Source organism: Drosophila miranda, chromosome 2 (genome assembly GCF_003369915.1).
Source record: "Drosophila miranda strain MSH22 chromosome 2, D.miranda_PacBio2.1, whole genome shotgun sequence".
Taxonomy (NCBI): Eukaryota; Metazoa; Arthropoda; class Insecta; order Diptera; family Drosophilidae; genus Drosophila; species Drosophila miranda.
In genome coordinates this window covers 17,413,870-17,440,726 of record NC_046675.1, presented here as the reverse complement: position 1 = coordinate 17,440,726, position 26,857 = coordinate 17,413,870, and the positions used below count along the sequence as shown (strand labels likewise).

The 26,857-nt window shown below is 48.0% G+C and overlaps 2 protein-coding genes across 2 annotated transcripts; one reads left to right on the top strand and one right to left on the bottom strand.

Annotated features, from left to right (window-relative positions):
• Window positions 1–967: 967 nt before the first annotated feature.
• LOC108154893 (protein kinase C-binding protein 1) lies at window positions 968–9,277 on the top strand. Its single transcript, XM_017285337.1, has 10 exons — window positions 968–1,067; window positions 1,305–1,469; window positions 1,848–2,955; window positions 3,028–3,194; window positions 3,262–3,343; window positions 4,530–4,710; window positions 4,793–7,410; window positions 7,483–8,493; window positions 8,569–8,923; window positions 8,982–9,277. Exons 3-9 carry the CDS (start codon window positions 1,873–1,875, stop codon window positions 8,758–8,760), a joined length of 5,334 nt encoding a protein of 1,777 aa, XP_017140826.1. The 5' UTR covers window positions 968–1,067; window positions 1,305–1,469; window positions 1,848–1,872; the 3' UTR covers window positions 8,761–8,923; window positions 8,982–9,277.
• LOC108154895 (alpha-tocopherol transfer protein-like) lies at window positions 9,267–11,570 on the bottom strand. The gene is made up of 5 exons (XM_033389354.1): window positions 10,773–11,570; window positions 10,606–10,713; window positions 9,838–9,982; window positions 9,569–9,782; window positions 9,267–9,511 (listed from the first exon to the last, which is right to left on the bottom strand). The coding sequence occupies exons 1-5, from the start codon at window positions 11,045–11,047 to the stop codon at window positions 9,357–9,359; spliced, it is 897 nt and encodes a 298-aa protein (XP_033245245.1). The 5' UTR covers window positions 11,048–11,570; the 3' UTR covers window positions 9,267–9,356.
• Window positions 11,571–26,857: the final 15,287 nt, after the last annotated feature.

The window sequence follows — 26,857 nt, the reverse complement described above, 5'->3', positions numbered from 1 at the left end:
AAATCTTTGGAAATGTTTGTAAAATTTAAATAAATAATAGCTTAATATCGTTGTAACTCTAAATGAATAAAATATTTATAAAATGCCTGAACTAAATGATAATAGGCCATAGAAAGTATATTAAACGAGGGGGAACGCTGTGAGTTGCTGCGGACACCGCAACTCTACAGTTATACCTACAGTTTTTTGCATATTAAAGCATTTTTAAACTTTCGCTCTCTCAAATCGTGGGACCCTGCCTAATTTATTCCAATGGATTGCATTCATATCCTTGTCATTCATTCCTTTTCAAACTTAGGCGCCCAGCTATAATGCACAGTCGATAGTATCGAAAGCCGGTTGATGGGGGGCTGTTTCATCGGGACAATATTATTTTTTGCATCGAAACAATTTCCCTACATTCCAAAAACACTTACATACGTCTTATCACTAACCATATAGTATATGCATTGACCTATTTGTTTAAAACCTATTTTACAAACAATCGAATAGAAGGGAGAACTTCAAATAATTATACGTTGTAGAAAATTGATTTATCAATCGGATCAAATTATGTGTTCAGGGTTGAGGGCTCTATCTAGCGAGTAATATTGAGCCGAACATAAAAATCGAGGAATATAATCTCCGATCGTGGACATAGAACCTCTAACCCATTGTCGACCAGCGGGTATTAAAATACTCTCCACAAAGAATTTTAGCGCTGTTCAGGTAAAAGATATCGTGGGGTTTTTTTGCAATTGGGATAGGATGGATCTACAAGAAGAATTTACAAACAATATTTCTGCGGTTTAACACAAGTTTGGTCAAGTGGGCTAAGTTTTTTTTTCATCGGTACATCGGTCATACTACTGCTCTGTCCTGCAACGCAGAAACGAGTCGGTCGTCCATACCCTCTTTTTCCACCCATTGTGTAGCACTTGTGTAGTTACTGTGTAGTTGCCATGTAGTAATTTAAGTAAAGGTAAAAAAAAAACAAATACAAGAAAAATAACCAAGTAAGCAAGGCAGCGAGCCGTCGCGGCAATTTTGCGAAAATAAATAAAAGCGTAAACTAAATAAGGAAAAAGGTACATCGACTGCATACACCCTACAATCTAGGTCTGAATTCTAATGTGAAATTGGTTTGATCATAGCGCCGGAGGCCAGAAAAGAGAGCATAACCCATAACAGAGCGACTCGTCGATGGCTGTCGCAAGAAGTTAAATTGGCAAGACACACATATTCCCTTTATTTCTCTCGCTTGCTTGACGGGCCAGCGCGAGCAACTATAACTTTGTATTTACCGAGTGCACATTTTCTTACAGATTCACACATATTGCGGCGGGCCACAGCAACAAAAAGAGTAGCAGTAGCAGCAGCAACAGCAAAAACTGTCGCCAGGGAGGCCCAAAATAGTAGCTGTTTTGTTCCACAGACCATGTCCGCAGCCGCGTCCGGCCATTGAAACATCCTCCCAGGATCCCCTGAAGGTGGGTGCTCGTGTACGTGCCTGTGCGTGTGTGTGGGTGTGCGTATTGATCTACCACGATGCGTAGGTTAAATAATTTTCAAAAAGCGATTGCTGCCACTCGCTGAAGTTGCTCAGGTGACGCAAAAAAAATCAAAGAAACAACAACCACAGAAGCCACAGTAAGCAGGCAGCACCGCACCGAAAGGCAAGCTGGCAGCAGCAGCGTGACAGTTTGCATTTATACATAGATTTGCCATTTTGAGAGTATTCGTCACATCTGTTCGCTCGCGCGGTCTCACGGCCTCCCAGTCGTGATTTCTCGCAGTTGAAGTTGGGGTTAACGTTCTAGCATTACATTACCCTAACGCCTCCATATCATCGTATATAATCTTTGCAGTGAAGCGAAGGTTTGCTAAATCTACATGGAAACGGACAGCAGCGACAGCAGGGACAGCGTGAACTCGATACCGCGTCCTGAATTCGAGGCCCTCTCCGCCATCGACAGCCCCCAGCCAGTGCTGTTACTTCAGGCGGACAGTCATGATATGGAGCCCAGTATGCCCCACAAGCGACAAAAGTATGTGGTGAGTGCCCCACCGGGGTCGGCTGCCGGCAGCAGCAACTCGTCCAACTCCAGTCCATCGGCCACACTCGGACCACCGCTCACCATGAAACTTACCAAGGTGCCGTCGCAACCGCACCTGCAGCTGCAGTCGGACCTTAGCACATTGGTATCGTTGCCACAGAAGGAGGGCAAGACGACGAAGGTGCCCAAGGAGATGGTGGCCCTCCAAAGGTCACAAATGGAGTCCGAGGTGCTCAGCCACTTTGTGGCCGATGGATCGAAGTTGAAGCGCCGCAAGTCGCGCTTTGTCACAAGTCAGCTAATGAAACGGGCCCAGCAACACAAGAAGCGGTCGTCCCCCAAGCCTTCTTCCAGCCGCAGCCGCAACAGAAAGCGCAAGAAAAATCTGTTTGTGAAACGCAGCAAGAGCATACCAAACCCGTCCTGGGACGCCGAAGATACCGAATGGGTTGAAAGGCTGGCTACGAAAGTACGCCAAGAGCGGGGTCTTTCCATGGTCAACGATTGCGGAAAACGCGTCCTGGGGCTTGATGCCGAGGATAGTAATAGTAGTTCGACTGTGGAATTGAGCCCCTCAAACCTTCGCTCCCGCAGCAAGACCAATTCGCTAAGTAACAGCTGTAGCAATGAGGAGCATCGCCCAGCGAAACGCGGCAATCTTCGCACCGAGAACGTGGATTTTGCGAAGAAGCATAGCGCCTTTCTGGACAGCATCATAAATGATCCAGAGTCGGAGCAAAACCCTAAAACCTCGACCGAGGTCGATAGCGATTGGATCAACAGCTCGGCTGGCAGTATGCAAGATACCGATGTGTCGGCCTTCTTGGATTTCAGTAATCCGAAGACAACAGAAAAGGAGCCAGAGCCAGAAGACAAGGTATATGAACGAATGATGCAGATCTACAAAACGCCGCCACGGGTAAACAAAAATAATAATTAATTAGTGTAACATCTTCCATCTTCGTATTCTTGCACGTTCTTTTCATTTTAGAATGGCTGGGATCCCTTCTGCTGGAAGTGTCGGAAATCCGGCAATCTGCAGGCGTGCAGCAAGTGTCTTCGCTCGTTTCACTCATACTGTGTGCGTCCAGCCACCACAAAATTCGATTACTCTTGGAAGTGTCCCGAGTGTACGCTGCTTGACCCCGCACCTAAAAGGTGACCCCGACCTTTTCCCCTTGCAAATGCGAACATTTTTCTTTATATACATTTTTCGTTTTTACAGGTTGCGTCGGAACGATGTCTCGGCCGATCTGTTGAGCCAGCTGCTAGGCTTTGCGCTCGAACGCATGAAACAAGTGTGCGGGGTAAGTGATTATGCTTGGAATATACATATGTACATACATATATGTATATATATTTGTGTGTGTATCTCATTACCCATCAAGATTTTTCGTTATCTTCGACACATTCGTTTGCTAATGCGAAAAAATATTTCGCAAAAACAGCAAAATGTATGAGATATACGAGATGTGTGTCTTTGTCTGTCTCTGGGTATGGCCGACGCTTAGTGTGTGTGTGTGTGTGTGTGTGTGTGTGTGTGCTCACGCTCCTACTCGTACTATCTCTGCAGTGACGAAACATGCTTTGAGTAGACACCTGAAATGTCTCGCTGGTTTATTGGGTTTCGCTCTCCCCCTCGCTCTCTCTCTCTTTATCACTCGCTCTCTGTGCTGACGTCGGAGAAGGAGGCTCCGCTGCAATGACATACGTGCCCTGTCTAAGCTTCAGCTATAGTGGAAGCGATAGTTGGAAGCGCTTCACGACTCACGTGCCGTACGCGCTACTGTACTTACAAATCTGCATTAGATGGCCGTCGAAGGGCCGCAGCGGCAGGCATATTTGTGCGACTGATATATTGTTTTCTTTCTAGTTTACTCGATAATGAGGTCTGATAGCTTGTAAAACAGGCTGTGTAAATGATCTCTTTAATGCGCTGTACTTATCGGCTTTCTTTTTGTTTTCTTTTTTGTTAATTTTAACACAAACTAAAGTCTGCCCTGGCCACATGCTTCTTCAGACTAGGCTCTGCACCATATGGCATACGTTTAATGGGGCATTTCTGCATTTATGTAATATTATGTACGGACACGAAGCAGGCCAATGGTTGCCTTAAGAAGCCAATTAATGTGTAACCCATTTAAATAAAAGTTAATTACGACGGCCTTTCGAGTGGGACTTTCTCTCGTTATATATGCTTAAAATGCTCGCGCCACGCGGACCATTAATTAATTAATTCATTTAATGCTATCGCCGCCTGCCGGCAGTTAGGCATTGGAAACAATTAGAAAAGCTATAGACTCGTCATTTTATGTCATATTTGGGTCTATTTATGCTTTGCCTTAGCTTGCAGACCACTTCCTATCTGTGGTTTGCATCCCCCTCCCCTGTAGAGGCAACAATTCGTATTTTCCAATTAATTCCCTTGGCTTTTCTTTGGTAATACAACCCGAAAATTCACATTTCCTGTGTCTCCTTCTTCTTCTCTTGCAGCTCCAGAAGCTGCGGGCGCCAGAGGATGTGTTACCGGAAACGTACAAAAAATTCTTTGTGAATCCCGTGAGCTTCGCGACTCTGTCCGCGCGCATCAAAAACAACGCCTTTTGCAGTGTAGATGAGTTCCTGAGTGAGGTCAAGTGGATGCAGCACAATGCCCTGATAATGGACTCTGGCGGTACGTGAGCAGCATTCAGAGTCGACTGTGTTTTCACTGCACAATGACCAACCTTTCCTTTCAATTTGCTTTCGTTTTGCAGACCTCAAGGTGGAGCAGCCGGCCAAGCAGTTGGTGAAGGTGTGCCGCGAGGAGACCATCGAGATAGACACCTGCGCCGAGTGCTATCTGAATGCGAACTCCAGCGACGAGTGGTTCGTGAAGGTTTGCCGTCAGCCGCATCTGTTGCTCTGGGCCAAGCTCAAGGGATTTCCCTACTGGCCCGCCAAGGCCATGGGTGCCGACAAAGGCCTGGTGAATGTGCGCTTCTTTGGCAAGCATGATCGCGCCCATGTGCCCGTGAAGGATTGCTTCCTGTACTCGGCCCTGAATCCCAATATGCAGACCAGTCGTCGCATGGCCAGAGACTTGGTCGATTGCATTTATGAGGTGGAGGTGCATATTGAGCATATCAAGCGGAAAATCGGCTCCTTCCACTATGCCCCCTACCGCACGCCCTACGATCCGCTCGAGGAGCAGCAGCAGCTCGAGAATATGATGCCAGGCGTATACGCGGCCATCGATCGTGATCTGGAGCCGGCCAACAAGACGCCGCTGCAGTTTCTCATTCGTAAAACAGCAGGCGATAAGTTGTCCATTGTAAAGAAAACAAAGGCCGCCACAGAGTCGGGCAATGAGTCGGATCAGTCGGTTAGTCCAAACAAGAAGCTTCCACCGCCGCCGCTGCCGCCGCCGCCGCCGCCGCCGCTTTCATCACAGCAGCTTCAGGGACTAGAACAGGCAACGGCCACGGTCTCCGGCAATGAGCATGTCAAGCAGAAGAGCAACAACTATGAGGTCATACCCCGTTCGGCTGAATCGCTGACCGACTCACGCTGCAAGGTGCTGCTCAAGCGGAAGAACCTGGCAGCAAAGGCCATACCACCAGCCGACGCCTCAGTGGCGGGTACAGAGGTGGCCGGGAAGAGGCGTAAACATTCCATAATCGATACCAGCGGCACCTCCGAATTGAGTCGTCGCGAAAAGCATGCAGCACGCAAGCAGCAGATGGCAGAACTGGAGCAGCAACAACAAGCGAATAATCCGGAAGAGAAGGAGCAGGACAAGGAGGACGACTTCCTTTTTTCCGAACTTGAGTCGGAGATGCATTTAAAATTGCCAGATTCTCAAATCGATACCACGCCCGATCCTCTCGGCGGATTGGTGGATTTGGTCAGACGTCGTCAAGGCGTGACCATCACCAAGATATCACGCGAGCAGCAGCAGCAACAACAGCAACAGCAACAAGCTGCCTCCTCAAGTGACACCACTGCCCCAAAAGCTTCCAAGCCCTCAGTGGCCAAGCAGCCACGTGAACTGGAGAGAGCCGAAGCAAAGGGCTTGAAGAGGTCCGAAGTTGAGCGGCAACAGGAGCAGCTAATCAAGAAGGTGATTCCATTTGTCGAAGTCAAAGCCGAAGTGCTATCGGAACCAGAGCCCGAGGAAGAACCCCCTCAAGTGCAGGAAACTATTGCCCCTGATTCTGCCAAGCTACCTAAGCCAGCCAAGGAACAACAAAAAGCACCGGCAGAGAAGCCACAACAGCAAAAAGCACAGAAGGAGCCAAATGAGAAGGTTAATACTCCGCAGGAACCGAGGATCACAGTGCCTGTGCCTGTGCCCACTCCACCGCCAGAACCAGGCGAGGCCCAGCCTGCTGCCCCTGTTCCAGAGCTCGTGGCCATCAAGGAAGAGGTTCTCAGCGAAGAGGAAACGGAATCGGACACCCACAACAGTAGACATAACTTGGTGGCACAGGCAATGCCTCCACCGCCGTCGCCGTCGCCGCAGTCACAGCCCCAGGCCACCAGAGCGGAGGCAGTGCTAACGATGCGCGAGGAGACGCCTTCAGTGCGTTATGTGGGCGACACGTCCATCCAAAAGATCAGCCACAAGCAGGCAGCCGCGGCGGCCAAAGCTATGGAGGCGGCACCACCCAAACGCAGGGGCGTCCCATATGGCCCTCTGCCTCTGTCGGGGCAAGCATCCACCTCGCCAGCTCATTCGCCCGGCCATTTGCCGAGCGTCAAACCACCCGGCATGTACGTGGTCAGCAAGCCGACGCCACCGCCACCGCCACCTGCACCGCCAAATGTGCGGCAAAAAAGTGACCGTCCTCAACCGCTGACGCAGCCGCCCCCTGCACCCAACACATCAAGCCTGCTGCGATCCAATATGGTAGTCATACCCGTGGAGCAGGCAAGCGGCTGCACTCTGAACAGCCCGATGACGATACCAGTTCCTCCCCTGAGAGCCGTGTCCAAGAGCACACTCCAGAGCTCGACGTTTATACCAAGCATTCCCATTCCCCCTGGTCCCACCTCAGTGCAAAGCAGCAGTGCTTCCATGCCACCGCCTCTGGCGGGTTTGAGCATGCCCCAGATGGGCACGTCCACGTCTCAAGCCATATCCATGCCGCCCACTATGGAGTCCGGTGGCCTGCTGGCCAACGCTCTGAACGGACTGCCCACAGAGATCATGGTGAGCGAGTCGAGACAGAATGATTCGTTCGTCTGTGCAGCTCTGAATGAAATGCTCCTGCGCTCGGCTCCGCCCAAGCTGGTGCCTCGTCCATGCGGTCCACTTCAGTCGGATGGCTCCCAATTCTATCCAGCGCACGCCGGACCCGTCTCTCAACGTCTCAAAGACAATGCACACAAAGTAAGCCAGTTCCTGATTATTCTTTGAAGATACTCGTAGCATTTTAAAATAATACTCGTTGTTTTCCCACAGATCACGGACTACTTCATATCCGTCATCGAGGACACTCTTAGCGATCTGGGCGGCGGTGACCAGAATATACTGCAGGCTCGCATCACCAGCCTCGCCCTGGAGAACGAGCGCCTAAAGCAGGACTACAGCCGCCAGCTTTCGGAGATAAAGCGCAACAACGAGCAAATGATCAACGAGATGCGCAAGGCGCTGGATCAGGAGAACAAGCGCGTGATCAGCGAGATGCGTCAGCAGAGCACATTGGAACGGAATCATGCCGTCGACGAAACTAAGAAGAAACAGTGGTGCGCCAACTGTATGCGAGAGGCTCAGCTGTACTGCTGCTGGAACACCTCATACTGCGACTATCCTTGCCAGCAGATGCACTGGCAGCTACATTCGGCCACATGCGGCCAGGCCAGCGCCCTGGGGCTGGGTGAAACGATCGATTTGACGCCACCGCCGGTATCAGAGCCGACCCGCTCCAGGCCAAAGCCAACGATGGCCACTCCGATTGCCAGTCATATGGCTACACCGATGCCAGTAGCGACAGCCGTACCAACACCAGCGCCAGCAACTAGTATCGCCATTCCCACCCCACAGTTGCATCGGACAGCGTCCAGTGCAATGCCGATTCCAACAGCATCGGGATCGGGAACTGGGTCTGGATCTGGATCTGGTGGATCTTTTGCCGGATCAGCCCCCAAAAAATGGCAGACCATGATGTCCCTCAGCGGCCATTCCAATCAGGAGAGTCTGCTCAAACATCCTGCTCCCCTGCTGGCCGGACTGCCGTCTGGTACATATGTACGCCCAGTGTCGGTCAGTGCCACGCAGCCAACCTCGGTGTCAGCTACGGCATCAGTCAGCAACGTCGTTAACACGACCTCACTGATAACACCGACGCCGACATCATCAGTGCCGCATATTGCTACCATCATATCCGGCCCGCGCAACACCATAAACACGTACAGCTATGCCAACAGACTGGCCACCCCCCAGCCGATGCCCATACAGCACTACAATATACCAGTAGGTTGCCCTCAACCATTGCCTCGTCTAGTCGCACGTTCGATAATACTGACATTCTATTCCATTAAAATAAAGGTACCCATCGCCGTGACCAGCAATGTACAGCCGTACACTGTGATGGCAGAGCAGCCGCCAAAGCCAAAGTCCTCAGCTCGCAGGGGCCAAAACCGCAGCCGCAATGCCAACAGCAGCAACAACACCAACAACGTCAACAGTACAATGGGAATGCACCACAACCAAGTGAACCAAATACACTTCCACCAGTAAGGATTGGTGTTGTAGGAGGTACACAATATAGGATTTCGGATTTCCCACCTTTAGAGACTGCCTAGATATTCAGAATATCTCCTCAGAACAGAAAAGGAGTTTTTACTTTTATTTTTTCTTTGCTTACAACGAAACCCATGGAGTAAAGGATAACCATTAATAAGTATATTATTACAAAAATTAATAACATTTACAAAACTAAAGTCGCTTTTTGTTTACAGATAAAATCAGAAAAGCTTTGGCAAAGGACTACCAGGGACTGCGAGGAAAGGATCTTGCGCTGAGGCAGTGTGTAAAAAAGAAACTTTTATAGTTTTAAATTATAGGTTAATAAGAAAGGTACACCACCTTCACGGAAAAACACATAAGAAGAACTCATGTCAATACCTAAGGATCATCCACACATTCTCACATGAAGAAACAAACATCAAATCAATCACATTGCATCGATTACATAGTGATCGAATGATTTCTGAATCATGATTTTCAATTAAACAACTAATTGATAAACATTAAACGAACATTTTATTAGTACTAGCAAACACCTGTAAACAATTAATTCTGCCTCTTAATAGTAATAGTAATGCCACAAATTTTTAATCAATGTCCAACTTCTTGAAGTTTCCTTCGATGCCAAAGAGATCGGAGACGGTCTTGGCTTTCCCGGGCCTCAGTTTCTCATTAACCTGATGCCGCGTCTCAAACTCGAGCATCTCTTTGCGATTGTTCAACAGTTTCTTGTAATAGATCTCTGCAAATATGTCAATTTAATACACAAAATCCATGTAAATTATATTCTGAGGCTCACCCTTGGCCAGACTGGTCTCCTCCCCCGGTCCGCCGTAGTCCTTTGGCAGCATTTCGCGCGGTACAAATTTATAGAAGTCATTGATGTCATTGTGCATATGAAGAACGCTTGTCAACTCCTTCTTCATAAACGGATTCATAAGGGCCATAATCTTGTCCATAAAAGGCACAATGTTGACAAAGTGGAAACCAATCAGTCGTATGGCAGCCGCTTCCTACAGCAACAGGAAACATATACAATTTGATTTAACTAAGAGTCAAGAGTATTACCTGCAAGTAGAAGAGGAATTTCTTCATTTGGAGAAGTCCAATGCGTGCCAAGTGCCCCAGGGCACAGCCCTTCAGATCGATTACAATCACATGGCCGGGCTGTATTCCATCTTCGTACATCCAAAAGTCGAATATCATGCAATATCTGAAAGTGCACAAAACACATACTTAACCGCAGCTACTATAGAGATATCAGTATCCCCTTATAATTGATCATTTAATTGCTATGTTTTAATTGATAACCATTATATAGAGCGCACATATCATCTGAGATCAGATCTGCGAGTGCCAGTAGATGAGTATCGTATCTGAGTGAGACTGTGCTACTGTGTATCCACAGCTGCTAGATCTTGTGTGCGTGCACGGAACACAATTCGGGTTCGGGTTCACGTTTTAGGGTTGGGGTTGTGTTCGGGGTGACATTAAACACTTCGGACCTTAATCTCTTCTTGTTTCAGTATGCCTTGTCATAATCACGCTACACGTCCCGCTCGCAAATGACACGCAAATTGTACTTAACTATTTTTGCAATAATTGTTGGCCATTAATACTAAAAATACTACTAAAGCTGAGCAAGTGTTTGGGAATTCGGATATTACTTTTTTGACCTCGAACTCGAAATATATATATAAACGGATTGCCTACGTAAACGTGACTCCAAGACAGGTAGCGCTGAAAACTACCAAAAGAGTCTTGAAAGGATTGTATCTTCCTCTAGATTCCAGGAGTCATATTCCAGAGCTGTCTGTCAGTTAATCTTCCACTTACAGTTTCATGGCATCCGCAAAGTTATAATTCGATGCATTGAGGTCTTCGAGTTTGGCGACAATCACACGATAGCCTTCGGGTGTAGCTCCAGGCAGCGGAACAATAGAACTATAATTACACTTGGAGATAATTGGATAGAATTCTCAGTGAGAAGAGCTTAGTCCTACATTGTTTTCATGGCACGCCGTAGCTCCGGTCGCTCGCTGTCGAGGTTCACAAAGAACTCATCTAGGTGGGTGCGGGCCGTGAGATTGATATCCAGCACTTGCTTGGCCACCTCCATGCTGTAGCGGCAGGCGTGAAAGAAATGCAGGGCTTCGCCCTCCGAGAATTGCTTCGAGATGTGCGGCTGGACATGAATCCATTCGACAAACTTTTGCACCTCCAATCGCTTGATTTTCGGAAAGCGGGCATACTGTTCTTCCAGATCGGCCTCCTTCATCTTCTCTTCCTTGCAACAAAAGTGCTCCTGAACTGATTGATGGGATGAGTTTCCGGGAGTTACGAGTTACGAGTACAAGTACTTTTGATTTTAGCTCGCTGCTCGGGCCCCGAAACGCGTTTCCAGCTAACGGCGGTCGACTGTCGAATGAAATGGAAATGGAAGCTGTTTGCTTTCGCAAGTGAAACTGGTTGGTTGGTTAGTTGGTTGTCTGGCGAATTCGGCATGCAATTTCAACTACGTTCGGGATCGGATCGGGAGTCGTATATGGGGTGGGAGATGGGGATGTGGATGGTGCCGAACAGGCGTAGCCTGGTGTGGCGTGTGCTGCTGGGGGCACCACACGGCTGGCTAGCCGAGACGCAGACAGCAGACAACAGACGCTGTTTTGGGGGAAAACTGCAACTGGCTTTCGTTCGTCGTCGTCGTCATCGTCATCGTCATAGTCGTCGTCGGCTCATTTCACTTCCATTCATCCACTTGCGTGAAAATGCAGTTTTTCTTCTCTCGCCAACTGTTATTATTTATATTATTCTCCCTCTCTCTGTCTCTCTCTCTCTCTCTGTCTCTGTATCTTTGTATCTTTTGAGTTGCATAACATGTGATCAAGTGATTGGGCGGTCGAATCTAAGGCGAATGGCCTGTTATTATTTCGCATGGCGTGTGCTGGGGCCACGCCGAGGGGTTCCAGCTCCTTCATCAAATCCAAAATGTGATGCTTGAGTGGCGAAAGGGAATTATTATGAGTGGTTTTTGGGATCAACTGAAGGTTGACGTATACGTAATGTACATAGATTTTTTTTCGCATTATTTTAGTGAGATAAATATTATTGGAATGTGTAAAGCTTGTTTGGTTAGATCTTTTGGTGTGAAATTTCATCTGAGAAAATCTAAGAAATCTTCCTAAAGAGATCGGTATCATTTTAAGTATCATTAGTAGTTCCAATAGTGAAAAAAATCTGGAATATGTTTTTCATACGACGAATGGGCCATGGTGGAATAGGGTTATTAAATTTTTTATTAAAGATCTGATATCAAAGAGTTTTTCTATAAATTTTCTTTGCAAATATCCCTACATTAGTCTCTCTGTCATTTCTTGTTGAAGTACCGCAATATAGACAGAGGATGCAACACCCATAGTGGGGCAATCCAAATACCATATCCTGATGTGCCACGGTGTTCCCCCGAGAATAAACTGGAACCACTTACACGAAGCATCCTTCAGCCAAATAAGATGTCACAATTCCATCGAGCTTTCCTCTAGATAGATCATTCTCCAGCTGCTGTCTCTCTCTCTCTCTCTTTGGCTGCAACTTATTCTTCTTCTTGTGACACACAACCACAACGGCCTCATTTCCGAGGCAGACACTTGACATTTTGCCAGCAGCAGCAGCAGCAACCAGCCAAGCCACCAAGTGGACGACAACCAGCCTGGCAGCCTGTGGCAGTGGCATGCTCAACTCAACTCAGCTCCGATCCGCTCAGTCGGTGCGCCACTTTGGCGTGTCTGAAATTCCAAACGGATTAGAAGCCGCGCACAAAGAGCAAACGGCAAACGGCAAATGTTGGCTGCCAATGGCAACCCAACCAGTTTACGTGCGCCAGAGAAGGCCTTGTATTATTTTGGCCCCATAGCTGCTGAGAGACAGTGGCAGTGGCAGCGGCAGAGACAGATACAGAGGCAGGTGTCGCGTGGTGTCAGCCTAGAGTGTCCGTCCAACTACTACTAGGTGCCATGCCGAAATTAATTATCAATCCCCCAAACCCAAAAGTCAAGCCCGAGTCGGAGTCCAAGTTCGACTTGCAGGTGGGGTCAGGCGCAGAGACGCTGACGGGGACAGGCGGCAGACATCAGTTTTTTCGCAATGCTGACCCAAAAAAATCAATCGCAGGAATGTTTGCATGCTAATCGGGGATCAGGTTTGGAGCCCCACGACGATCATGTAGGTGCTGGTGGGTACCAGTACTGCTGCTGCTTCTCTTGCTGTTGGTAGATGATGATGATGATGACAACATCGTCTTGGCAACGTGTCGACGTTTTATGTTGCCGTCACGCACCGAGTCCTATGTCGCCTTTTTTCGTGTGTTTTTTGTTTTTTTTGTTTTTTTTGGCTCAAGCCATCGTTGTCTTCAGTGTCTGGCACTCTGTTCGCGCAGCGCACTCTTGTCCTCCTTTGGCCCTGCCCAGTTTTTGTGGCTGGGTTTTATTTGTTCTTTTGCCATTTTTCACGCATTTGACTGCATTACTTAACCTCAATTTAGCTGGCGACGTGCCTCACTCCCATTACACTGCCCACAATCCCACAACAATTTGCATACTGCCTTCCCCTCCCCCAGCCTCTACAGACGCGCCAGCAACGGTGAGCGGATCCTGTCCTGTTTCAATTGTCGATCGATAGAGTGCCAGTCGGAGCTCTGACTCATTTGTATGGGTTGCCCTGCGCTGCTCCTCTCCTGGTTTCTTTCTCCTCTAACAATTGAATGGTGTCGATGGGGATGGGGCTCGGGCTGGGGCAGAGAGGAGAGTAGAAGAGATAGGTCTCTTACCACGCGTTTGGCGCTCGCCGGCTCGAAAAGCTCCGATTGTTCTCGCAGTCAGTGACTCTCTCTCTCTCCCTCTTCTTCTCCCTCTCTCTCTTTTGTCTAAAACTTGTTTGCGCATGCGCGCCAACTTTTGTTGTACCCTTTGCAGAGGGTACTATGAATATGATCAGACGTACACAGAGAGCGTAGAAGAGGTTGTTGTAAGTTTGATTTAAATAAAAATTTGAGCGGGTTTAAATAAGAGGCACAATTTATTGATATATGTACTCCTACTATATTGTTGATCGGCAACATTAGCAATATCGTCAATGCAAATGTTCCTATACTCAATCCAACAAAAGTACTTCTGCAGAAATTGCCGGGACGAAAAAGAGGGCTGCCCACTTCTTCTGCCATTGTCCGGCCCTGGCTTCTCGGGGCCCCTATCCTCACGGGCATTTCGGATATCCAAATATATCCAAGGCACCGGGACTGCCCTTAAGCTGTACAAAATTTCTCACCACGACTTAGGCAATGAAAAAAGGCACACGCACATGCGGTATCACAATGGACCTTCAACAGGTCCAAGTGAGCTGGGCTTACCCCAGGATCATCCCTCCCCACTGCTACCGCAATAACCTGATCTAAACTACGAGATCACGACCAAATTTGTATCCTGAGGATGTGATTATTGATATTAAATAATTTAATAAGGTACTTTATCATAAGTAAATGTTTATACATATGTACATAAATGGAAAACTGTAATTTTCGAGCTTGCATAATTTACGCTTTAAGATTTAAGTGAAATGGTTCTTTCAAATTATCCCTTGTTTCTCAGTGTATTACTAGAGAAAAAATATAAGTTTGGAGGAGCATAGATATTGCTCAGACTAAATCAATATCGCCGTAAAAAAGGGTATCAAAAGCTTCGGCTTCTCAAAGCCAAATTTCCTTTCTTTTCTTAGTGTTTTATTTTTATGCCACTCTTTTTTTCTGTTATTTTAGCGGTTTTTGTTTTGATTTCTGATTGCCGTTCGAATGTCTTATGCTCGTTTTGGTTTTTTGTGTGGCTGCCACTGCCGCTGTTGTTGCTGCCACTGCCACTGCTTGTTGCCGAGTTTTATTTACGGTGGCAAGTGTCGCTTGACAAATTGATTTTGATTTGTTTGGTCTTTTTTCCGCCGTGCTTTTGTCTCTGCTCTGCGCATGCAGGCCGCCGGCAGTGGGAAGCTTGTATTTTTTTTTCGTGGGTTTCGGGGTCTTGCGGGCGGAGCCTTGAATCCAATTCGAGGGAAGTTCCTCAAGAAATGTGAAAATTAATTAAAATAGTTTCAGCCTGCCCTGAAAGTTCGGGGCAGGAAGAGAAATCAACAGCAATATCCAGCCAATTATCGTTTCCTTTTTACAGGCGGCGGCATTCAAATTGGAAATTGGAAAATGGTAATAAAAAATCCATGTAAAGGCAACAGTTGAACGAACGATCTGGGGGGTGTAGCAAGGGCAGAGCAGAGTGGGGGGTAACTGTTATATTACACGCTCGTTGCCATCCTGTTTCATGCAACAGCAAGCAACAGGATGCCCGGGAAATGAATGCCAAGCAGTGGCATGAATAGGGAGCGAAAAGGTTTCCGTCGCCCCATCCCTGATCTGATTGCCACTCAAAAAGCCAACCAAAGCCGCGGAGTCAAAGCGGAGTCGAGTGGAGTGTGACGTACCGGGGAATGCGAGCTGCAGGCAGACAAAGCCCCCGATCCATCCATCCATCCATCCATTCATCCCTACCATCCCTGCCATCCACTCAACGATCATCGAGGGACAAGGGACACAAAACATTAACGCATTTTGAAGTAATTGCCAGCCAGCCAGGACGCGAAGTGCGGGACGATGAGGGTCACGAATACGATTTGGGGATGGACTGACGGAACAAAGGAAAGACGTTTCTTTAGCGCTCAGTCGTGCATCAACGAAATCCTTGGTCCCATCCATCCCCTTAAAAAATAACAAGGAATACACATCATCAGCGGCAGGGCATCGAGTACACCTGATGATGTATTTTTGACTTGGACTCTGACTGCGAGTCCGACACCTGAGTAGGGGCCTCAGACGAACGTTACGTTGAAAAATGATAATTAGATGGTCTAGCAACCCTCCGCCAGACAGACGTTACACCAACACAGAGATGCAATGCATAGAGGTAACACAGATACAGTTTACATTGAAATGGAGGTAGCAAGTGGTAGATGGATGGTGGTGGAATCTCAGTAGTGGAATCCTCTTACCCTGTGCTCGCATAGTGTGAAGTGATCGTTTTGACTATTTAAATGTTGTCGTCCAGGGGTGGTTGTACCTGTACTCGCACCTGTAACGGAAGAAGCAACTTGCTAGGATGTAGAGGATCATTGTGGCACCCCTGGACGTGGACGTGGACGTATAGCGGGGATGCGCTTGAACAGATCGCAACGGAACCGCCGCTGTGCTGCGCCCAGGGAGACGGGGTCCGGGTCTGTGGTGCATCGTAAAAATATGCACATACATATCAAGAATTCGTATCTACATAATTATTAATTCAATATTTCCTGCCGGTTCTTGCGCCCCAATTCCTACTTCTCGTCTTGAAGTTGCTCTGAAGAACGAGACTCTCAACGAGAAACGAAAGGAGAGGAAGCATGCACTTGACACAAGGACCACGGGACAGATAGGAAGGCAGGGGTGCTGCTATGGGAGGAGAAGTACTCGTACCGCTGCCGGATGGTGAAATCAAAAGAGAACGCGATCGCAAAGAGAAAGCACCAGAAAGGAAATTCAAACAGGAGTGGACTGCCTCGGGCCAGAGACCACTTGCTGCAAAGGAAAGTCGTTCTTTTGGATTCAATGACCTGCTTATTGAATTCCAGGATTCTTTGTTAGAGAAGGGAATGCTGGGAATGCAATTATCTACGATCTTTGGAGAGCACGCGTGCACCTCTCCTCCCGGACTCAGGCACGCGCCGCAAGCTTCACTATCTCTCTGTCTCTCTCTCCCGACTAGCCTCCGACTGGGGCATCCATTAACATTGTAACATTTTTATGCTTTCGCTGTGTCTTCGTCCCGTCCCGTCCCATCCCATCCGTAGCACACACACACACACACACATACACAAACACTGAGCGATAGGAGAGGCCGCGAGACACAAGGAGAATTGAATCTGTTCTCTACAAAGTTCGTTGAACTCTCCTCTGACTCTGATGATGATTTGCGCCTAGGCTGCTGGACGGACCCTCTCTGTCTCTCTGTCAGATCAGGGGGTTAGATCCCAGTTGCATCTTCCAGCGAGGATGAGATGATAAATTATGAGGCACGCACTCGCTCCGGGCACTGATCGGAGGGGAGACTCCAGAGAGTGCCTCTCCTGCCGGGCACACAATGGAAATCTGTTAATCACATAATTCCAAGCCATCCCAAACGACTCTAGCCGGACATGAGTTGGAGCTGGAGTCGCAGACGCATGATGGAGTGGGAGGAGGGTGGATCAGTGTGTGTGTGGTGCCAGATGGGAGAAACATGTGGTGGCAGTTATGATTCAGCTGACCTACATCGCTGCGAATGTGTTCTTGATCAGAGATGATCGTCTCTCTATCTGTACGTGAAAGTTTCCCGTTCCCAGGGAAAACAAGAAGTATATTCCTGTGACTGTGGAAACTAAGTATTGTTCCCCTGTAAAAGGCGCCCTGAAACTATACCATCTTAGCATAATATTTCCACTAAATGGGATCGTGGAATTTCTTATCGCCATTCCGTGATCTCCCGCCCAGAAGCGCACTCAAGCAATGCAATTTTCATTATTTTCCTCCTGGAAAACGCACGTGCACAAGGCCAAGACAATTTTCTTAGGGAGGGATCTTCTTTATGTTAAGCAGATGATGCGCATGCGCAGCGAACTCAACCCTCATGGCGATCCTCTCCCCCCTCTCTCTCTCTCATGGCCACTGAACTGTGAGGGGGGGTGGCTCAAGGATCGGTTGGGAATCCCACATAATATTTGCATCTCATTTCCGGACACTTGGTGACCAAGGGTCAGGTCAGGGCTACGTCTCTGTCTCCGTTTCGTTGTGTTTTGGGGGTGAACGACAATTCGACAATTGTTTTGGGTGCGGGATACGGAAGTGATGTCGGGGACGGGACAATGGCAAACGGAAATGCCTTCACTGCGAGGGGTGAATAATTACCATGATTCCTGTGCCTGCCTCGGGGGAGGCCTGGGCCACTCCATTGTCCCGCTGAAAATCTGAAATCGAATGAGCTTTGCCACCCCCTTTTTGTGTGTGGCTTACCCAAATACAAATCAAAATTCGTAGATTCAACGACTCTTTTCACATGGAATTTAAATGTACTCTTGCCTACGCAAAGGGCGTTACGGTGTGTGCCCCATTCGAGGCTTATTTATGATACGCCCCGCCCGCCTCCGCACCTGAAATGGCTTTGTTGCACGGTGCACTATGCGTGAACCTGTTACAGTTACGGCTCCGAGGGATTTCTCTCTGGCGTGGATGATGGTGACATTTTCCCATGACTCTTTAGGTCCGTAACTCACGTGATTTTACCGAACCGAACCGAACCGAACCTGTTGCATAATTTGTCAAGCGATTTTATTGGTTTCGTTTGTGGCTTTAATGTGCGACTGTACTTCGTACATTTTAATGAGATTTTGGGGTGTATCTTTTGAGTGATTCTTGATCGCCTTATAATTGATCTGCTCCTCGTGAGGGAGGAGGAAACGATCTACGGCAAAAGTTTGGAGCCAAATAAAAACATTAATCATAGCATAGGAATCCCACAACCAGGTCTATCCCTTGGCCACAAATTAGAAAGTCAATGACCGTCCAGAATCTACGACGTTCTCTGGACATTTTCGGCAAGAGCCCCCTCGTCTTGTGCATTATTAATCCTCCACCCGAATCACAGATGAAACTTCTCTCTCAAAATTGTGGAATGTGGGCAGAAGAGAGCCAGAAAGAGAGATAGAGCGAGAGAGAGACAACGACTTCTTCCCATTCCCAGCCATATTCCCATTTTGTAGGGTTAAAACCCACGTCCATTTCTCAGTCTTTTCTTTCTTTTTGGGTAATCATCAAACAATAGAAAGCTAGACCTAGACGAAGCAGCAGGCAGGCAGGCAGTGGGGATGGGGATGGGGATGGGGCAAGGCAGTCAGGAAGAACCGCGCAAAAGAAGCGGCAACAGAAATGGGGGAATGGCGGAACGGGAGAGCGGGGGAACGCTTCCCTGGGAACGGGGAAAGGGAGGGAGGTCGGTTTTCGGTCGTTGAACCGCGGGAGATGGGAGATGGAAGAGAGAAAAGAAGAGATCTTCGCTTTCGAGAGTCGTAACAGTAAACAGTAAAAAAACGTTTCAAATGCGTATGGCCCGCGGTTTGGTTTGGTTTGGTTTTGGTCTGGTCCGACTGTCTTTCTCTCTTTCTCTTTGGCTGGATTTTTGATCCAACTCTGTGTGTTTTTCTGGCTGGATATTTTAGCCCAAGTTTCTGTTGCTGTAACCTGTTGGTGGGCGACTGACACGCCAGAGCTGTGGCGTCGCCCTGGAACCCGAGACGCGCTTAGGACTTTGGCCCAAAGCGCTACGCCCGCAACATTTATTGTTATTTACGAACCTGTGGCCCCCGAAACCATGCCACAAGTTGCAAAGGGGAATGTTGGCAGGGAGGGGGTACTCCTACAAATGGGCACACGCCCAAAAAAAAGTGTTGTCCGTTGGGCAGCAGAGCGCGCTCACACACCTGACTTACGGTCGCCACCAAAAGTGGAAAGTAGGGTTTACATGGCCCCACAATTTACATGCGTGTCGCCGGGCCCGGTTCTCTCTCCCTCTCTCTCTCTTTCTCTTTCATTCTGTTTCTTTCTGTGGATGTTGAAAGCGTCGCGCGGGCTTTTTTATTTTATTTTATTTATTTTTATGATACCAGCGGATTTGAAAGAAAACCCTTTCTCTCCCTTTTCCATTGACGACGCTTTCTGCTTTCTTTCTCTCTCGCTGTCTCTCTTTCCACATTCTTGGCTTGGGATTGCGTAAAGAGTGTACCGTTAGCTGCCTTGGATATGTGTGTGCCGTGCCTGTCTGTGCACGTCTGTGCCTGTGTGCCTGTGCGTGCATGTAAATTCAAGCGTGGGACATGTGGGCCAACAACGCCAACCCAAACCCATTCCCCGGCCCCAACCAAGCTGCAGGCATTGTCTGTCATTGGTTGGAAGCTGCTTTGGTTTTTGGCCCAGTTGAAGAGGCACAGCATCCGCTAGAGCTCCTCATTTGGCTTCTAAGGTGCGCATCCGCCTTCGCTGCGCCGCCGCTGCTGCTGATCCGCTAGACTTTTGGACCTCGGAGACAGCAACTTGTTTTTCTGAGGTTGCTCCCACCGCTGTTGCTGCTGCTGCTGCTGCTGCCGTTCTTCTCCTTTTGTTGCCTCATCTCATACATCGCACAGTCTGTCTGGTTTCCCACTCATTTGCTTAATTTCAATTTCGTTTCGTTTGCCATTTATGGCACAATGACCATGAACGGTTTTTAGATTGTTTGTGCGGAGGATGTAACTGTTGACTGTTGACGCTTGATGTTGCCAACAGTTATTCGAGGGAGACCGACCACAAGTCCAAAGATACAACCTGCAAGATAAGACGCAAGGCAACGCCCTTTATCATCGATCGAAAGCCCTGGAAGAGTAGAGCTTTTGCTTTGGAAATTAGTGAGTCATCTGAAAGCTACATATGTAACTGTAGAAAGAAGCCAAGGAAGAAGTAAAGGTAGTGCTGAGGATCGAAACAGTAGACATACCCTTTGGAGATCCATCGAGTGAGCCTTGTCTGGGAATATTTTTGCTTGTTTCTGGCCTCAATATGTTCCAACCAGCAATGGGTCTTTAAGAGTAAGCAGAAAATATCACTCCAATGTTGGGACTTTCGTGACTGTAAAATTGTGGATACCTTAGAGGTATCGAGGGGGTAAATTCATATGACTAAGTATTTTATGATAACTGGCTGTTCAACAGGATGCTGCTTAAAGCCATCATACCCTCTCCTTCAAGGGCATCAAAAGCTTATTTTCTGCTGCGCCGTCACGTCACTCAATACCAATGCTGGAAAAATAGGAGGAGTGATGAAGATAACGGAGTGAGAGAGGGAAGAGCTGGCAGGCGCACTTCGCTTGTCAAAATTGAGACAGAACTCTTGCTCTCGACGACACACTGCATTTCATTAGCCAATTAACATAATTAGTTTTCATCAATCAATTAATAATGCTGTTCGCCGCCCCCCGTCAAAAAGCAGGAGAAAGAGCGGCAGGAGAAGCGTGGGGCAGGCAAGCAGGCATACACTCGTAAATCAAAAGTCGAAATACACTTGTTGCGGCCAGGCCCATCCATGCCGCGGCCCAGTGCCAGCAGCGACGTCAGCAGCAGCAGAATGAGCAACAACAACCCCGAAGCCAAAAAAAAAAAACAACACAACAAAATCCAACCTCAAAACAATAACAATCCACACGGCGCGCTCCAACAGCTCTCCAACTCTCCACTGAGCTGAGCTTTCCATTGGAGACTCTCTCTCTTCTTGGGGTGGCTCTCCATGTGTTGGTGCGGCCCCGACCGAAGCCGAGCGCCAACGAAGCCCGACGACGTCTTGGGGCTTGGCCATTGGGGGGACCTGCATTATAAATCTCTAACGAGCCACTCGCGCGCGCTCAGTCGGCCGCGTTGGAGAGCTCTGTGTGAGCGGAGCGTAGTGTTCTCCGCTCCGCTCTGCTCTGCTGCTCTGCTGCTCGGCCTGGCTGGCCCTCTGAATGTATGTGTTTGTGTGAGGAAAAGGGTTCTTGAACTTAAAAGGGGTCAAAACATAAAATGAAACTCGGAATGCCTGTGCACATAGACAAACTGAGGAGCAGAGCAGAGCTCCCCTGCGAGTTTGAGTGTGCCTGTCTATGCTCTCTATGTGTGTGTGTGTGTGGGGTTCGCTGCCGACGCTGACAGCGGCTGCCCTCGCCACTTCCTCCATTTGCCTTTTTCTTGTTTTTTGTGTTGCCTTGGGTTTCTTTTGTCTATTCCATTTTCTATTTGATTTCTACCTGTTGTTGCTTTTGGAGGCTTTTAAGCCTTTTGCCAGCGTACAGCACAGCTCCCCTTTCGTACAGCTCCTCCGCCGTGCTTACAGCAAACGTACGCCCCTCTCCCAGTCTTACCAGTCCCCGGCCCACTCTGCCTGAAACGGAGCACGCACTCGGCTCATGTTTTCATGTTAGTCGGAATTTCGGAATCTATTCGGTCTTCTATTCCCTTAAACCACGAGAGCCAGAGCCGCCGAGAGCCTGAAACTCTTTAGCTCGCTGCCTCGTGTGTTCTGTCGTAAACAACTTGAGATCATCGTTTCTATTTTTAGCTCCAATGCGTAGGATCCGTTGACCCAAAAAAAAAAAACGAAATAAAGAGAAAAATATGGTGGTCGGGGTCAGCCAGCGCTTCGTTTTTGGGCCGGCCAACAGGAGTCCGTTGCCTTTTGACGTGAACCATTTGTGTAAACAATATTATTTATGACTACCTCCACCCCCCTACTCGCTCACCTTCCTTCTTATCCCTATCCCTGTTCCACCCCCTCCTCATCGCCTTCTCTGGGTTTTCTTCTCCCTATTTGTCCGTAGGCTCTTCTCTTTTCTTTTTTCCATTTGTCCGTAGGCTCCCTCCCCTGTCGCCCTTTCCCCATGGATTCCTTACCTTTTTACGCTCTGCTGCTTCTTCATCCTATTTTACTGCTTTTCATCCTCTTCTTCGTTACTTTGTACGAGTGTGCGCCAGTGAGTGTGTGTGATTGCTTCAATCTCGATTGTCAATCTAGGCGGCTGGTTAGAAAGATGTGTGTTTGCCTTTGGCCTGGAACCAGGAACGAAAACGGGAACGGGAACGGGAACGGTCAGCGACCCCTCCGAACGATTACACGTGTTGTAAATTAGTTTAGGATTCTCTCCATTTCTCTATTTCCCTTTCCCAATTCTTCATTTTGGGGAATATTAATGTTTTGTTTGCTTGGATTCAAGTTTGTCTTCGATTTTCTCCCCTTTTTTCGGTGCTAAGATTGAGGAGTTTTCGAAAGATTAAGGAGTTTTTCCCTTGGAAATGGGGAATGAGATTGTGTGGATAGCACTTCATTTGATATAGAAAGAGAGATTAAGTTGGGCAGAAACACCTTGGCTTCGGGGTGCTTCCTTTTACCAACCGATCATCGGAAAGTAACCCCTCCACTCGATAAAGATTTCATTGAATGTGTTGTAAAGGAAAAGAAATGACTTTTAACACACACACAGAAGAAACCCTGGTCACAAAGGAGTATAATATCTCAAAGAAACACCTGAATGATGACTGGCTGCTGGAAGGGATCTTTCATAGCTTTCATAGCCATAGGAAAACTTCAAACAAAAGATCTCTAAATTATCGAGGGGTTCTGGATCTGCTTGGATATTTTTTTGTATGGTTGGGGGAGGATTGATTGTGCTCTCACGATATCCAGCAGAGTTCCACCTGATCCAACAACAGAGAGATCCACACCAAGTGCCACAACAATTTCACACCTTTGTACACCGTTAGAGAGAGAGAGAGGGAGGCGTGGCAGCAGATGCACATCAGATATAGCCCCCAAGAGCTTATCGTTTTGAGGACCTGACAACCGGTTCTTAAAGATACTTTCTAGGTTGAGCCCCCCTCACAGCTTGCGACTGACTTGTGATTACTAAATTAGCACTCTCCTGATTGCCACACAGCTCTCATCCTCTCTCCCATCTGGCATCCCCACTGACATTTCTAATTGCCGTTGACTTTGGCTGTGGCTGTAAAAAAAACGAAGAGAAAAACTGAAGAAATTCCTTTTTAATTAGCGTCCCATGAGAGCGCAGGCCCCAGTCTGCAGTACGACTCCAGTAGCAACCTGCAACTGTCCCAAAAATTCTGTTGCGTCATAATCAAACGTCTTTTGTGGGAACTTCCGTGGAAGCAGCCACCGTCTAATGCTACTCTATTCTAACATCGCTAATGACGGCCCTGCTGGGGAGCTCTGGCGCGTATTTGGGCCCTTAAATCCGGAAATGTCTGTCGCTCTCTGCTCTGGCTCTGTGCCCAGTTGGTGCCCCGTTCTTGGCCTTGGCTTCGATGGTCGGATATGACAGAGCACTTTCGGGGGCATGCGCAGCGGCCCCGTGTGAACCGCCGGCTGTTGCGTGTCCAGGGTCCAGTAGCCAGCAGTTCGAGGTCCTGGGAGATCCGTGAAATTACCATAAAATTATTGTTCCACGGCGTTGCCTTGGTGCCGCTGCTTCCCACAGTCATTGTTGCATATTTTACACGCTTCTCCGACTGTGAGCGCTCTCAACCAACCCCCGTGTGATGTTGATTATCCTGCCAACAGTCGCGGGTGTGGGCGCACCTGTGTAGTCCTGCAAGCCCTAATCGAGTCCCACAACCTGTTGGCCAGTAACTTTCACCCTCTCCTGGACTGGCTGTGACGGCGCAATCAGGGCATGGCTCGCTCAACTGGTTTCAAGGGAATCGAAACTGTTTCCCATGATCAGCCAGCGTGTTGCATGCCCCGGCATGCGAGCGGCTGCGGCTGCTGCTGCGGGGGAAACAAATTTTAAATTACATTTTTATTTTGATTTCTTTGCCCGGCTCCCGACTTAATGGCCCTTGACGTCGACTCTTGATTATCCTTCATCCTTCTTTCAACTCTTTCACGCACACACACACACACACACACACCCTCTGGGGAGGGAGGGAGAGGGGTTTGTTTCGTTACTCCATTCTCCCACGTTCCGAGGTCGATCCTTGCCCTGCAGCAGGATCAATCGGAGACGTATTTAGATACAATTTGATTTTTATGTATCTCAAGGGTTGCCTTCTTGCCGCTGCCGCTGCCGCCGCCGCTGCCATTACTTCCTCGCCTCTTCGTTTCATGTTTCGTCTCTCGTATCTCCCTTTTCTGGCTGTCTGTTTGTCTTCCCATCGAGGAATGTGTATGCCGAAGGAAGATCCTCTTCAAATAGACGTAGACGTTGACACAAACACCTGGTCGGCCGATGGACGCTGACTGCCGTGGAAATACAAGCAAATAATTCATGTCAACCGATTGGATAATGTTTAAAGAGCCATATATGTACATATGTACATTGTTTGGAGGTTCAATACTCGACTGGGCAGGGACACGAGTGTACAGGGCTGTGACACTACAGCCCATGAATCTGACTACTTTGCGCAGGGAACCCAAGGGTACAATAAATGGATTCCAATAGTCCTTGACCTATTCATATGTACATTCCTGACTTACATATAAATCCGAAACCATGGCTGTATCTTTCCCAGTGTATGTATAACTCAAGGAGCCCACTGTTTCGGCCAGGGGATGCGACTGTACAGGACAGTGATCGGGATCCTACTGTATATATGTACACTCAGGGAAAAATGGCACAGTAAAAAGACACACCCATATCTAAATTCGGTTAATAATATTATTCTGTTTTCAAATAAAAAGTTGAAAGTTGATAAAAAAATTGAAAATAGAATTCACTTTTGATTCTAAAAAAATGTTTGAAGATGTCGGAAGCACACTTTAAAATAAATATTATATTTTAAATTTGTAGAAAATAAAGTCAACCTATATTAATTTAAGTAAAACAGCGGAAGACGATCCAAAACTTTGTTATATAATAGATACATTTGTAGATTGTATATTAAAATTCCAATATCTTTTTTCTCTGGGAGTAGAAAGCAGTATAGGCCGCCTATATTAAGCAGGGATCCCCATGCATAGGACAGGATTCGACTGTTTCGGCTAGAGATACGACTGCAAAGAGAAGGGATCCGACTGTTGCTGACAGGGACTTAACTTTTTTGCACATTTTTTTAGCATTTCGTGGAGAGATGCCACTGTACAAAGTAGGGATAGATGCGACTGTATCTCCAAGGATTTGTCTGTAATTATAGAGAAATGGAGAAAAAAGAAAAGATTGTGAGATGAAATTACAACGAAAAATGAAACAGGGCAGCCCCATTTCCAGTGCTGCCAAACAAGCCTACCTCCCACCTCGTCGCACCCCACCCCTTCTCCCCAAATGAGGGGCAGACAAAGAGCTGGCTTTGTCTGAGCAACAGATATTCGTATATTTACCCTAAAAAGAAACAGAAAAAGAGAAGAGCAGAAAAGAAAACAAAAAAAAGAAAGAGAGAAGACAGAAGACAGAAACAGGGACCCAAACGTAAAGGAGAGGAGCGAACAAACAGCATATCCTGTACCCTTGCACAGACATTGACTTTCATTATCTGCTACGCCACTTTAAGCCACTCAGAGGAGGCACCACACCACACAGAACAACACTGGGGGAGCTTCAGCGACGACACACACAGGGGAGTCCAGAGGCAGGGGCGGAGGCAGAGGCAGAGGCAGAGGCAGAGAGGCATGCATACTCGTATAAGAAATCTCAAGCACTTCCCAGTCACGGGCACCAGCCACAGCACCAGCACCAGCCCCAGCGCGGAGCAGGAGACCAGACCGACCATCTATCCGAAGCGAGGACGTGCTGCCTTTGGGCCGCCACAGGGTGCAGTCACTGCTAATGCCACAGCATGGGGAGCCGGGACAACAGGGACAAGGGCAACCTGGGAATCACTGGATCGAGGATCGCGACTGGAGGCACACACCGACACTGGAGAGTCACAGAGAGGCACAGAGTCAGCCGTGTGTATCCATCCACTGAGCAATGAATGCCACACGAAAGGGGGATCAAAGCGAAGTTATTTATTCGCTTCTTTCTGTATCTGTGTGCGTTTGTGTGTGTTCGTGCCAGCGTCAGAGGATACTTTTATAGCCTGGCTGCCGCCCTCTTTCTGCCCCCTACCCTTACCCCCACCCCCTCTGGCACTTCTTTACTTTTGATTTGCATTCCAATGTGTGTGCAACAGCGCGGGGCCCTACCCAACCCAGAAACTGGGGAAAAAATAAAGAAACTCAAAGCAGCAATAACCGCCACAGATATCCCTTTCGCTTCGCTTCGTGGACCAAGAGGGTGCAAACGGACAGAGAGAGATATAGAGAGAGAGAGAGAGAGAGAAAGAAAGAGAATTAATTGTAATGTGAGGCTTTCAAGTGGAGAAATACTTTCAATTTGCTAAATAATATATGTCATTCGACCGATCCTCGTATGGTGGATCCCCATCCTGCCAAACGGGACTTGAATTTTTGATTGCAATTCTCTTCCATTTTGTGTACAGT